This window comes from Brienomyrus brachyistius, chromosome 16, assembly GCF_023856365.1.
Source record: "Brienomyrus brachyistius isolate T26 chromosome 16, BBRACH_0.4, whole genome shotgun sequence".
Lineage (NCBI taxonomy): Eukaryota > Metazoa > Chordata > Actinopteri > Osteoglossiformes > Mormyridae > Brienomyrus > Brienomyrus brachyistius.
Genome location: NC_064548.1, coordinates 19459906 through 19473693, shown reverse-complemented (window position 1 = coordinate 19473693; position 13788 = coordinate 19459906). Strand labels below are relative to the sequence as shown.

General features: G+C 43.8%; 1 protein-coding gene across 2 annotated transcripts in view; it reads left to right on the top strand.

Annotated features, from left to right (window-relative positions):
- The window catches only part of LOC125710031 (TBC1 domain family member 4-like), a 29652-nt gene extending 16299 nt beyond the window's left edge, over nucleotides 1-13353 (top strand). For both annotated transcript variants that reach the window (XM_048979192.1, XM_048979191.1), the window contains exons 15-19: nucleotides 279-523; nucleotides 2386-2545; nucleotides 3089-3258; nucleotides 3356-3529; nucleotides 4001-13353. In XM_048979192.1, coding sequence (XP_048835149.1) covers nucleotides 279-523; nucleotides 2386-2545; nucleotides 3089-3258; nucleotides 3356-3529; nucleotides 4001-4225 — 974 coding nt within the window. In that variant the 3' untranslated portion in view covers nucleotides 4226-13353. The remainder of the gene's footprint in view (nucleotides 1-278; nucleotides 524-2385; nucleotides 2546-3088; nucleotides 3259-3355; nucleotides 3530-4000) is intronic.
- Nucleotides 13354-13788: the final 435 nt, after the last annotated feature.

The window sequence follows — 13788 nt, the reverse complement described above, 5'->3', positions numbered from 1 at the left end:
TAGCTGTTAGCTGTCCATGTTTTCCTGTTTTCATTTTCGATATACAGCAGAAGGCAGCCATTGTCGAGCATCGCTGTAATGTCCTTATTCATTTCACATGTGCCTTCATTGGTTCATGTATATACTCAGGTACATGCTGATCATGCAGCCTGTTATAGCGGCACAAAGCTCTGTAATCACTGTACCTCTGTTAGGTTTTGGCTGTGCTGATGGCAGTGCTGTTTGTGTGTGTGTGTGTGTGTGTGTGTGTGTGTGTGTGTGTGTGTGCACGACCACAGGGCGGACCTTCCCCGCCCACCCATATTTCTCCGCCCAGCTGGGGGCGGGGCAGCTGTCCCTCTACAACCTGCTGAAGGCCTACTCCCTGCTGGACGCGGAGGTGGGTTACTGCCAGGGCCTCAGCTTCGTGGCCGGCCTGCTGCTGCTGCACATGAGCGAGGAGCAGGCCTTCGACTTGCTGCGCTTCCTCATGTACAGCCTGGGCTTCCGAAGGCAGTACCGGCCTGACATGGTGTTTCTGCAGGTGAGCTTCCTAGCAGCTGGTCCGAAAGGCTTCAGAGGAAATCCCACCTCAGCTCTATTTCCTACCTGTTATTCCATCAGACCACATGCTAGTCATGGACTTTAACTATTCATCAACGAACTCCTGGTCACCAGAGATTCCTACCTATCTTCTGATTGGTAGCTGAGTCAAACTGTGTCTGTTGACCTCTTCTGCTCTGGGTTCAGTAGTCTTCACTGTGTCATTCCCCATTAATTTGTGAGCAGGTGTTGGGATACTGCACAGTGACGATTCACTTTGACAGGCACATGCACTGTTACTGCTCAGTTTTACTACATTGCACTTTACAAAATAATGCACACTTCATAATGTCTCCGTCTCTGCCTTTGTGTCTCCGTCTCTGCCTTTGTGTCTCCGCCTTTGTGTCTCCGCCTTTCTGTCTCCGTCTCCGCCTTTGTGTCTCCGCCTTTGTGTCTCCGTCTCCGCCTTTCTGTCTCCGCCTTTCTGTCTCCGCCTTTCTGTCTCCATCTCCGCCTTCCTGTCTCCGCCTTTCTGTCTCCGTCTCCGCCTTTCTGTCTCCGTCTCCGCCTTCCTGTCTCTGCCTTTGTGTCTCCGCCTTTCTGTCTCCATCTCCGCCTTTGTGTCTCTGCCTTCCTGTCTCTGCCTTCCTGTCTCTGCCTTTCTGTCTCCGCCTTTCTGTCTCTGCCTTTGTGTCTCCATCTCCGCCTTCCTGTCTCTGCCTTCCTGTCTCTGCCTTCCTGTCTCTGCCTTTGTGTCTCTGCCTTTCTGTCTCCGCCTTTCTGTCTCTGCCTTTGTGTCTCCGTCTCCGCCTTTCTGTCTCTGCCTTTGTGTCTCCGTCTCCGCCTTTCTGTCTCTGCCTTTCTGTCTCCGCCTTTCTGTCTCCGTCTCCGCCTTCCTGTCTCTGCCTTCCTGTCTCTGCCTTTGTGTCTCCGCCATTCTGTCTCCGCCATTCTGTCTCCGCCATTCTGTCTCCGCCTTTCTGTCTCCGCCTTTCTGTCTCCGCCTCCGCCTTCCTGTCTCTGCCTTTCTGTCTCTGCCTTTCTGTCTCCGCCTTTCTGTCTCCATCTCCGCCTTCCTGTCTCCGCCTTTCTGTCTCCGTCTCCGCCTTTCTGTCTCTGCCTTTCTGTCTCCGTCTCCGCCTTCCTGTCTCTGCCTTTGTGTCTCCGCCTTTGTGTCTCCATCTCCGCCTTTGTGTCTCTGCCTTCCTGTCTCTGCCTTTCTGTCTCCGCCTTTCTGTCTCCGCCTTTCTGTCTCTGCCTTTGTGTCTCCATCTCCGCCTTCCTGTCTCTGCCTTTGTGTCTCTGCCTTTGTGTCTCTGCCTTTGTGTCTCCGCCTTTCTGTCTCTGCCTTTGTGTCTCCGTCTCCGCCTTTCTGTCTCTGCCTTTGTGTCTCCGTCTCCGCCTTTCTGTCTCCGCCTTTCTGTCTCCGCCTTTCTGTCTCCGTCTCCGCCTTCCTGTCTCTGCCTTTGTGTCTCCGCCATTCTGTCTCCGCCTTTCTGTCTCCGCCTTTCTGTCTCCGTCTCCGCCTTCCTGTCTCTGCCTTCCTGTCTCTGCCTTCCTGTCTCTGCCTTTGTGTCTCTGCCTTTGTGTCTCTGCCTTTGTGTCTCCGCCTTTGTGTCTCCGCCTTTCTGTCTCCATCTCCGCCTTTCTGTCTCCGTCTCCGCCTTCCTGTCTCTGCCTTTGTGTCTCCGCCATTCTGTCTCCGCCTTCCTGTCTCCGCCTTTCTGTCTCCGCCTCCGCCTTTCTGTCTCCGCCTTTCTGTCTCCGCCTTTCTGTCTCCATCTCCGCCTTGCTGTCTCCGCCTTTCTGTCTCCATCTCCGCCTTTCTGTCTTCACCTTTCTGTCTCCACCTTTCTGTCTCAGATGCAGATGTACCAGATCTCCCGTCTGTTGCACGACTACCTGCGCGAGCTCTTCAGCCACCTGCAGTGTCACAAAGTGAACCCCTGCCTGTATGCCGCTCCCTGGTTCCTCACCATCTTTGCCTCTCAGTTTCCCCTGGGCTTCGTGGCTCGCGTCTTTGGTACGTTTTCGGATCATTATGCGCGACGCATATCGATGACGTTTGGCCCAGGACATTAAAACCGATGTGTATGTTCTCTGTTAGCTTTTCTGTGTAGTAACAGAGTACAGGCCGTCCCCAGGTTAATGAGATCTGTTCCCTAAGTCCGTCTTTAAATCGAATTCGGAGGTGTGTTGGAAAATGTAATAATACAGGACATAATAGTAATTATACAGTAATATTAAAAGTAACTACATACGGTGCTGTACTGTACATCAAGCCAACAAATTGCTGAAGCTGTGCAGGACATCACAAAGTAGTGTGTGTGTTCGTTATTATGATCCATCGTATTTAACCTGAAATCTTAACATAATAGACTTCATGACAGTCCATTCGTAAGTACAAGGTTTCCGTAAGTCATAAGTTCTCAACCTGGGGCCTGCCTGTATTTCGGTGTCATTCAAATTTAAGGGGATTAGCTTTTTCTCTATCTTCAAATTTTAGGCGGGAAAAAAGTGAAACTGAAATATTTCCTTTTGGGTGTTTGTTTGTGGTTTATTGCAGATGTCCTGTTTGTCCAAGGCCCTGAAGTGGTCTTCAAGGTAGCCTTGTGTCTCCTGCAGAGGCACGAACGTAACATAATTGAGTGTGACAGCTTTGAGACCATAGTGGATTACCTTAAATCCACCATGCCTAACCTTACCATGGCGCAGATGGAGCAAATCGTCTCTCAGGTGGGAAAACCGTTACCGATACTCCAAAGTACTGTTGCATTACATTGTGTACAGATGAGAAGGATCGATGGTTAGTGATTTCTGTTTATCCTAATAGGTCATGGAAATGGACATTTCCAAACAGCTTCATGCATATGAAGTTGAGTACCAAGTGCTCCTGGAAATGTCAGAGACTTTGCCGCTACCTGAAGACCTTGACCACCTTGACAAGCTGGAGAAAACCAATGTTCACCTAAAGAAGCAGAATTTGGACCTGATGGCGAAGCTTCAGGTAGATCGGTGGTCTGGCATGTGCATGCGTGAGAGTAGTGCTGGATCTATGTATATGTAAATGTACCAGGGGTGCATTTTTGGAATGGTTGCAAATTATTTATGTTCTTCTTCATGTCTGATTTATTTTCACTGGGTGCTTTTGACTGCCAGGAGGTGGTGCCAGAGCTCTCTAAGGTTAGACACAAAACAGGAAATAGTTTTTCTAAGTTGAGAAAAGCATGGAAATGTTTTATGGGTGAATCGAATGCTGACAACATAACTGCAATCAAATTGCACTCATGTTTCGAGTATGATGAGAACATCTGTTGATGACTGTGTGTTGGTTCTACATTAAATCCTTTCTTTGCCACACAATGAAGATGAGGGCTACTGAATAAAACGCAATTCTGCGTATTACATTTTCTTGGTAATAAGGCACGATGGCCAAGCTGTTGGACGGTAATGAAGAGTCTGCTGGGTTTCCTTACAGACTGCCCATGTGAAGGCCCAGACTTTGGAGGCTAACGTGGAGAAGTTTGTGGTGCAGGAGTCCAAGATGCAGCAGATAATCCGCACTCTAGAACATGAGAAGGCCTTTTACCAGAGGAGTGTGGAGCGTCTCCGAAGCCGGCTGACACCAGGGACGGCGGCGGATGTGGAGCTTATTGCCATGTCATCCGGCTCGAATGGGCAACTCAAAGCAAGACAAAAGTGACCATGACTCAGAGGCACAGCTCTTGCATTACAAAACGGGCATTAATTTAGAGTGGAGCACATTCACATTCCGGAACAAGAGTAGTTATAAGTCCAGATGATTAACATGTTGGCCAGCTGCTCTGATGTGTCATAGGAGATGTTCTTATCATTTGTAACTGGTGCTATGTTCTGCTCCTCTTCTTCTCCTTCATTCTTGTTCTTCTTGGGGCCCTGTGCTGGCTTATGTTATTCGCTACAAGCCAAAATATTTGCATATTCTGTAGTCGCACCTATTTTTCGTGATGGATATCCCAGCATTTTTGGTAGGATAATGTAGTTTGGGCTTGTGACATTTTGTATTATAAATATGGAGCAAAGTGGTATGGACCAGATGAAGTTGAGCATGACCCCAGTGCTGTGGAGCTTCAGTACCAGATCTCTGGCTGCACTCACAGTGACATGGCAGGAAGTAGGTTCTCCACTGTGGAGATGTTGCACCATAACTGGCTCTTCTCAGCTGCAGCCTGTTGCCCCTATGCTGAATTCGAGTCTCTTCTTGGGGTACTGACCAGCCTGCACCTTCATTGAAAATACTTGAAAACTAGATGAATGTATTTGCCGTCCAAAGGAAAGTGCATTATATGACAAGAGAAAGCATTTTAAAGAATGATAAAAAAAAATGTATTAATCCTAGCTGTTGAACTTTGAACCAAATTTTACTTCCCATTTGATTGAAGTAGCAAAGCTGTTTGCCCAAAGTCTGTCTAGACTGTTTACCGGATGGTTTCCTGTGTGAAAAACCAAAGTGCCCATAAGGTGCGAAGTCTACTAAACACCTTGCATTCACTTTGGGCTGAGAAGCGGTCCCACGTTAGCATAGCATAGTACAGCATAGTCTGAATTCTTGTGATTGCATCCATTTGCAGTGGTAAGGAGACTGTAGCACTTGTGTGATTTTTAATTTATTTATTTATAAATTTTTTCCCCCAGTTGCTTTGAGTTAAAAACATCTCCACTGTTTATGCACGTGAACCTAGAATTTCGATGTATGCACGCAGCATAGGCACATATGTGTGAGTAAACAGTATGCCACATCTGTGCTGCTCACACTGGACAGAGTGTTACTGAAGCGAATGATCTTTGCTGTGAGTGGAGTTTCATGTCATGTCAGAAAAGATATCTTAGTGTCTTGTGATTCTTTTCTCTTTCACGTGAAAGAGATGGGTCATCTCTAGAAAAAAGTAAAACCACAAACCAATATATCAAATGCATTTGCATAAGCTGCTTATAAACACAGAGAAGAAAGCATTTATTATAATGACTATAACTTACTACGCTTAAAAGAAAAACTTAATAGCATTCTTTGAAATATGGGTAATTTTATTTATTTTGATTTTCAGAATGATTTTTCTCTTCACTTTCATAAGCAACTGATCTTATTACTGGCAGCCTATGCAGATCGTATGATTTGTCAAGAAATCTACATTAGATAAAACTTTAAGTATGCTGTGGAATTGTTTTTCGTAAACTGCAAACCGTATGTGTTGTAGCTTCTGTTTGATAGATATATATGTTTTAAATTTTTTTGGAAAAAAAATTGTACAGTTCTTAGTTTAGTCAGTCAGTTTGTTCTTAATCTGTACACCTGTTATACTGTACAGGCCGGTCGTCATCTGTCAACAAAAAAAAGATTTAATATATGCTGTTGCTTACGTTTGTTGTTTTCATTTTCAAGCTTTTAACTACAGCAGCAGATGTCTTTTTCCTCAATGCTCTGAATATAGGTTCCACCTCCATGTGTAACAGCATTGGTGAGAAAAATGACTGATCTTCTGCTTTGAGACAAGTGCTGGTTCCTTTTAATTTCCTAATGAATGAAGGAATGCAATGAGGCAGCTGTGAGTGTCAACTGTGAGCAAGAGTAACAGCAGACTCTGTCTGAAAGGTGTTGTAAGGTGGAAGTGTTTTTTTTTTTTTGTTCAGGAAACTGTGGTGTATATGTGTGGACAGAACTGTGATCTGCACTTGCAGACAAGACATCGATGAGAAACCATGCAAATGGCAGTTTGCAGGAATAAGTAATAACAGAGTACATCGCAGCATTTCCCAAACTAGAAGTCTATTTGAATGCAATTTAGAGCAGTTTGGAATCTGAGAAGTAGCTGCTTCATTATGCATTATTATTGTTTGTGAGGCACCAATGCAGCCTTGGAGTTAGTCAGCTGTCTTACCACCTTTGCAGTAAAAACTACTATTAAATAACAGTTATAAAAAAAAAAAGTAAGAATAATATTTTAATCCAGGGTAATAAGATATGGCTACCCCCACAGTGCGGGACTGACCTTCTTTGCGTCGTTTAGGGACTGGCAGAGTAACGGTTAAGCCGAATGAGGTGAGAGTGCTCGAGGATGGGACCCGTGAGCTGCAGCTCTTCAGGCTTTTACTTATAACCCTCTACGTTGCTGCGTTTGTTCCACCAACTCTCCACTGTCCACTGTCACTGTCCTTTTAGCTGCCTTCTTTAGCTCATTTGTTTACCTCGATTTTTAGTGATTCATTGACAGAAATGTATTCCTTTTATAAGCAACTTACTGATGCTTTTGGCTTTTCTGTTGAGGTTACAGTTGTACTTATAGAGATCATCAAGTGTGGAAATATTTACTCAGCATAGTCTGGGGCCTGGATCACGAAACAAGATTTGTTGGTTAGCTGAAGACCTGTTGGGTTTAAGGTCCCCCAGTTCAAATGGACTTTACAGTATGTGCATCTGCTTACATTTAGCCCAAAACATTGTAAATCCAACAAGTTAACTTGCAAACCCAAAAATCCAGCCTGATGATCTCTTAAAAAAACCATCAGCGGAAGCACTGAGTCAAATCAGACTGCAAATCGAGGTCAACGCTTAAGCTCTCATTGGCTGGAAGAACCTGCAGAGGGCATTTCAGTCTCTCCCTGAACATGGGCTTTCCAGATAACAATAAGATGTTGCTCTGTGTTTGGCGAGTGAACAGAATGGAATATCTAAAGAAATAAAGTGCAGTGATGTCGAGGCTCCTGGGAGATGTTCTTATTTTAGTCTATGAAAGGGAAAATGTCTATAGAAGCAGAATGATTTTTTTTCTTGGACTAGTACAGGTTCTGCTTGTTATTAATACAAGGAGGTGATGGAGAACAAGGTAGTTGTTTGCATCAGTCATGTTGCAAGCTCTCTGCTTTGGAAGTTATTCCTTTCAGCTGCTCGCAGTTTGTGATATGCAGTGTTTGCAGTATGAGGAAGTCCAGTGATTGGGCCCCAGTGAGCGTACAGCTCTAGCAGCTGCACAGCTGATGCTCTCAGGGAGACTGGCTGCTTTCACATTGGCCTGGATATTCCTCTCTGGCCACTATAGCCCCTCCTGGTGTTCTGCTGCTCACATATAGATTGTGCTATATTTGTTAGTTGAGCATATTTGCCTTGTTGAAATCATGACCATTTCCACTATGAAGTATATGTAATATAATAATGTTATGGTGTATAATATCTGGTATGGCTAAAGGAATCACAGAAAAAAATCATGTCTTAACTAGATGCCAGTGGTTGCCGTGATGACTGCAGAAAGGGTCCAGTGTTGGAGATGTCACTGATGAATGTCAGGGGTTAAATTGCCTACTTTTCATCTAAATAGTCAAAAGAAAACAACAGACTTCAGTGACCGTAAAAGATATTTACCCTTGCTGATGTAATATGTTAGTCAGCAAAACCGTTAAACAGAAATGGCAAAAAGCAAAACTTTTGAAGAAATATGTTGCGTGTGAACATGTAAGCAGCGATATGGGTATCGCACGTATCACAGCGAGTGGAAGAGCGATTGAGATCACGTATGTGAGATCTGCATGGTGGCCCTTTTAATGAGCACATCTTCCAGCTCACTGGAACCACAGAGACTGTTAGCCTAACAGCTCAGTGGGCTGTGGAAGCTGAATGGAGCCTTTCAGTTCTGCTGCTCGTCTCCCTGGGGGTGAGAGACCGGTTGCCATGGTTATCCCGGATTCCTGCAGCTAATGGGTGGGAGTTGTGTAGCTCTGGCAACCTGTTCTGTCTGGGGTGGAATATGAAGAGTGCTGGGTGTGCGGTGGCTGTGTTCTGGGACACCGGAGGTCACACACATCGCCTGGCCGCCTTCCCTTCCCCGGCCCTTTATTTTCTGTCTGCCAGCAGCTGCTAATATGATCTGGTGGTTTGGCACAAGAGAATTGCGGTAATTGGATTATACTTTACCAGCCGTTCGGTAATCTTACCACCAACAGTGACCACATTGCTAGTAAGAGCCTTTACTACATGCATATAATTGGATGATATTAGAATACATTTCTTGACAGCCCAACCTTTGCTTGTTTCTCCTGTAGTACCTTTGGAAATATTTGCCTTTCTGTGGACCAATTGTCTGTGCAACAATTTAAGATATGAATATTAGGGCGATTTGTAGAAATCCGCTTCTTATTGAAACCTTGCCATTTACGGTACCAATTCTTCTGGGCCATGTGTTGCTGAATTCATCATTCATACTCACACTCAGAAGTTAATGGGCAGATTGCTTTTTTTTTTTTTTAACTAATGTTCTGTCTTTCTGGTCCTTTCTATGATAGATATAATTATGATTTGTCATGTCCTTTCAATTTTCCCGCAGTAAATCTTTCTGTAATTGTTTGTAAACAGCTGAGCCTATATATGCTGAATCTCAGCATATTCTTTATAGGAACGGCTGCGAGATTTCCTTCTGAACGGTGCTCAGAAAGCAAGAGCTTCTTGTTAATTCTGTCAATGATTAGGACGAAGGAAATAATGACACATATTTGAAAGCCCAGCCGAGCGGGCGGTGATTAGTAGCCGTGTATAATGTCTGCAATATGTCTGTTACTAAGAATTTGGAAATCTTCTAACCCTTTACAGCTGCAGTGTTGAAATAAGCATTGATAGGCTTCAGGGGGAATTTGGTAACATTCTAATGTAGAATTTACAAGTTTAAAATATACAAATTATCATTGTGTCATATTTGTGATGTGGCGAGATGAGGACTTGGTAGTTGATGCCCTGGATATCAGATGGAGAGATTATGGTTTCCTGGAGGGACTCTGCATTAACGCAGTATATAAAGTATAAAACCTTGAGCTATTTAAATGATATGCAAATGAATGGTAAAATAGCTGATAACTTTAGACGGGCAGAATTGAAAAGTCACAGAACTGGCTTTGCCAAGCAACACAGATGTTTAACTTTTGTGGTACTGAGCTTGATGTCATTCTTGGAGCTTGAGTTGGAGAATCCTTGGAGGAATTCATTTTCCGCAACTTTCCGGACAATTTAGTACATTCTGCTATGTATATTTATGAATTTTGCAATACATTACAGAAGACATATTTTCAGGGTCACTTACGAGTACAGTAACCAGGGCTTCCCAGCACTCTGACTTTGCAGGAGGTTGGCGTTGCACTTGATTGCACTTGAGTCCTACAGATTGTGAGTCTCTTGAACCACCAGACTGCCTTTGGGACAGTTGAGTCATTGCAGACTCTAATCCCTATACTGCATACCCTTTAACAACAGAGCACCGTCCACACCTTTCCATTCAAATATTTATATATATACATGTCGTTGTACATTGATGTTAAGTGCCATTTTTTGGGAAGAGGGATTTTCCGTACATCGTTGCCTGTTTTAGTTTTAATACTCTGCTACTGATGCCGATTTCTTGGCTTTCATTTAAGATCAATACTGAGTCACAGCTGTGTTTGCCCGAATATAGCTTTCAGTGACTTGACCACAGCAATGTCTACATCCATTAGGTGACGTCCACAGCATTTGTACTTAAAGACAATATGCTTTTCAAGTACCAGGCTCCTGTTGCCTTCCATGGAAATGCTGAAATAAACAATTTAGAGACCAGCGAAACGACTTAGTGACCATCATGAGCTTTTTAAATGAACTACATATAAATCACTTCACAGTAAGAAGTGTCTCTGATCCCAATAACAGCGAGATTGAAAGACTGAGAGTGTTGCTCTTGTGGCTTGTACCTGTTAAGTATGTGAGATTATTCCAGTTTCAAGTTTCCGGCAAAGTAATAACCTATTAACAGGGGGTCTAAGCAAACATCTGCTTTACAGTGTGGACTCCCTGTGCAAATCAGACTTAGCAGAAAATCCCTGCCCTTCTTACATAACCAATTTCCAGCCAAAACATGTCACAGTGCAGCCCATTCTCAATGGCCAAAATCTGAAATTGTTAATCATATTTAACTATTGTGTAGCCCGTACTGTTGTTGTACCAGCCTGGTCCTCTCAATATCCTGGCAATCTGAATCTGCCAGGGTGTCCATGCCCCGCCAATGCACCGCCAATCCCTGGACGGTGAGACACCTCTGGGAACTGTCCTGTCTCCCTGCCTGTTCACCCATTTACACAACAGGTTTCCCCTACAACACCAGCTCATCCCCCCCTACAGAAGAAGGCCGCTTGGATAATTGAGGAGAGTATAGGAGTCTAGGAGAGCACTTTGCCATGTGGTGCTGGGAGAACCAACTGCAGCTCTGCATTGCCACCAAAAAGGAGGTGGTGGTGGATTTCAGGCGTGCCAAGGGGCCCTTGAGATCGGTCACCACCCAGGGGGAGGAAGTAGAGGTGGTACTGGGCTGTAAGTGCCTGGGAGGGTCCACTTGTTCAGCAAACTGGACGAGGTGAGCAACTTGACGACATTTGGACAAGAAAGGCCAGCGCCGACTGATTTTTGAGTAGGTTCAGGTGTTTTGAAGTTTGAGGATGTTCTAGCGGTCCATAGTGACTAGTGTACTTCTCGACGCTTGTTTTTCAAGTGAAGCAAAATAAGTTCAGGAAAAACTCATTGGGAAATCCAGCTTCATCACAGAACTGTCCCTAGATCCTCTGGAGGCGAAACTGGTGAATTTCACGAATTGTTCTGTCCATCCCTTGCACGGAGTGCTCTCCTGGAGCACCTTTTAAGCGTGCTTTTTCGCACCATTATGAGTTAAGAAGCAGTACTGGGGATTGGTTGTGCCTGCCGGCATAAAGCACTACAGTACCTCCCCCTGACATACCTGCCCTTACCCCAACCATACAGCATGTCAGGACAACATTTATAAATGGGTCATGACGCCCTATATAACTATGAATGGTTATGTGCATTCATGTGTATGCTTTGGTGATTCATTTCCTATCTATTCACTTTTGCACAACTTTGTTTGCACTGTGTATTGTCTTCTTACTGTGTATTGAGTTTTTAACTCTTAGGTTCGTATCAGTGCACTTTATAATCCTTTGCTGCTCTATGCAACTGAATTCACCATCCATCCATCCCTTGCGAATCCTGTTTGCAACCTAAGACAAAGCTTTGAGCGCAAGTCTGCATAGTAAAATATAAACTGCATTATTTAATGGTAAGACCCTCATTCATGCAATGTCAAGATGATGGATTATATGAAGGACGTCTTTTGTTGATTTTCTGTTATTGGCTATAGGCGATAGGTAAATGAATTCCAAAAGAAACACTTAAAGATAAGTGCAGCGAGTCATGTAGCCTTAGTTCAAGTGTAAGGCAGGCATGTGTTTCTGACCTGCGCTTTAGTGAAAAGGCCCTTAATTTAGCACTGCCTTTCCTCTTATCTTACATCTACAGGTTTGCTTTGCGGTACGTCAGAGCTTCCACAATCTTTCCGAATCATTTTAGATCACAATGAGATCAGTACATCACGAAAGTGAAATTTACTTCATTCATGGGTATATTTGGGAAAATAACGGAAACCTCAAAGATGGCTCCGACCGACCGACCATCCATCCATCCATCCATCCATCCATCCATCCATCCATTTCTCAGTTCCTTATTCTGAGCTGGGCCATGGGGATGGCTTGGGCATATCTAGAAACGAGATCTCTGCAGGCTCCTGCAGTCTTTCTTCATGGTCACTCCCAGTGCATGAAATTTGTGAATTGATAATTGAGCTGATGCAAAAAATACATCACCCCCCCACCCCAAAACAAATAGCTGTAAAAATAGATATATTGTCAAATTCAAGATACCCTGGTTTAAATGGACATTTTGCCTAGATTACCTTAAATCCGACAGGCTATCCAGCTAAGATAGAAACGTGGCTTTGTGGGAAGATGGATGGATGGATTTTTTGGATTGTCACGTGTAACAGAATACCAAATGTATGGTATTGTTACGTATCAATGCCCCTTCAAATTCGGTTATGGAAGATGGTTGAATATTTCATGTTTCTGTATCCTTTTCACATGTATGATGTAACCCTAAGTGAGCTGTTCTTTGAGTCAATATTCTGATGAACTTTGCCTTCATATCGTCGCTGTGTATCACACTGAAACCTAAAATGAGGTCTGCTGTTAGAACATCATTATTTCTGTGTAGGGGAGACACACTCTGCCAGTCACACATAAATCATGTGAGTAAATTACATATGCAGTCGATACTGGATTGTGGTGTGTGTACTGAATGTTAAAAGACTGTAGTGCCCTGTCCATTGCTCGTCTCTGAGAAAACATCTAGGTGCAGGCTGATTAAATTCAACCACACTTAGACCCCAAATTCCTATTTAAAAAAAAAAGAAAAACTGAATTTGAAGGAGTTCTGCATAGTTAAATGAAGGAGAATTGACATCAGACTGTTTTTCTTTGCTGCACTCAGTGGTCTAGAGAAAGTATTTTTCCCTCTGACAGGACATTGTTTGGTGCATGAGAGCCCAGAGTCCCTACAGTCTCCTACCCTAGACATGCCCGGTCATGTCACCGACAAACCAAAAATGCTAGTTTCTGCCACTTGCGGAGTATGATGTGAATTGTCCCGTGGAAAAAGCCAGAGAAAGCTGACCCTTACAGCATACCCCCTGCAGAGTCTCAACTTCACATCTGGAATGTTTATAAGATGGTTTTGGCAGAAAGATGATGGAACTTTGGCCATTAACTGTGGAATGTGTTACGGCAGAGAGCAGCCTTAGTGAGCTGGAATGCAGCGGTATTCTCGGTTATCTAAAGGTCCAGTCCACAAAGAAACTCACCATGTTTTTGCTTTCAACATCTAGCCATTCTTCATTTTGTCTCTTGTGAGTGCTGAGAGAAATAAAAACCTCTCTAAAACCATTAAGTTTCCCCGCAGTGTGATAAATGTAGGATTCTAAAAGGTCACTCTCAAGTGTTTGTACTTCAGCTATTCCTGTCTAACTTTCGCAATATACACTGCAGTCAAACTAATCATGTCAGCCTCACATATTTAACTTTTCGAGTCAACAGTCTCGCTGTTAGCTGGTCATTTCCTCTGAACATCACACTAAATCAGACACTAAGATGAGTAGCTTCATCCAGAAACATTCTATGGCTTGTTTTGTAATCATTAATGACGTGGACAATAAATCTGGACATGTCACCTATCAACAGATCGCAAAAGTATTTTTTTTTCTGTGAAATAAAATCCGTCAAAGCTATCTACTGGATTGCATTCAGTATTAGAATATGCAAGTAATTAAAATTCCAGGCATTAAATACTGTTTAGAGTCTGTAAATCTGTAAACGTATTGC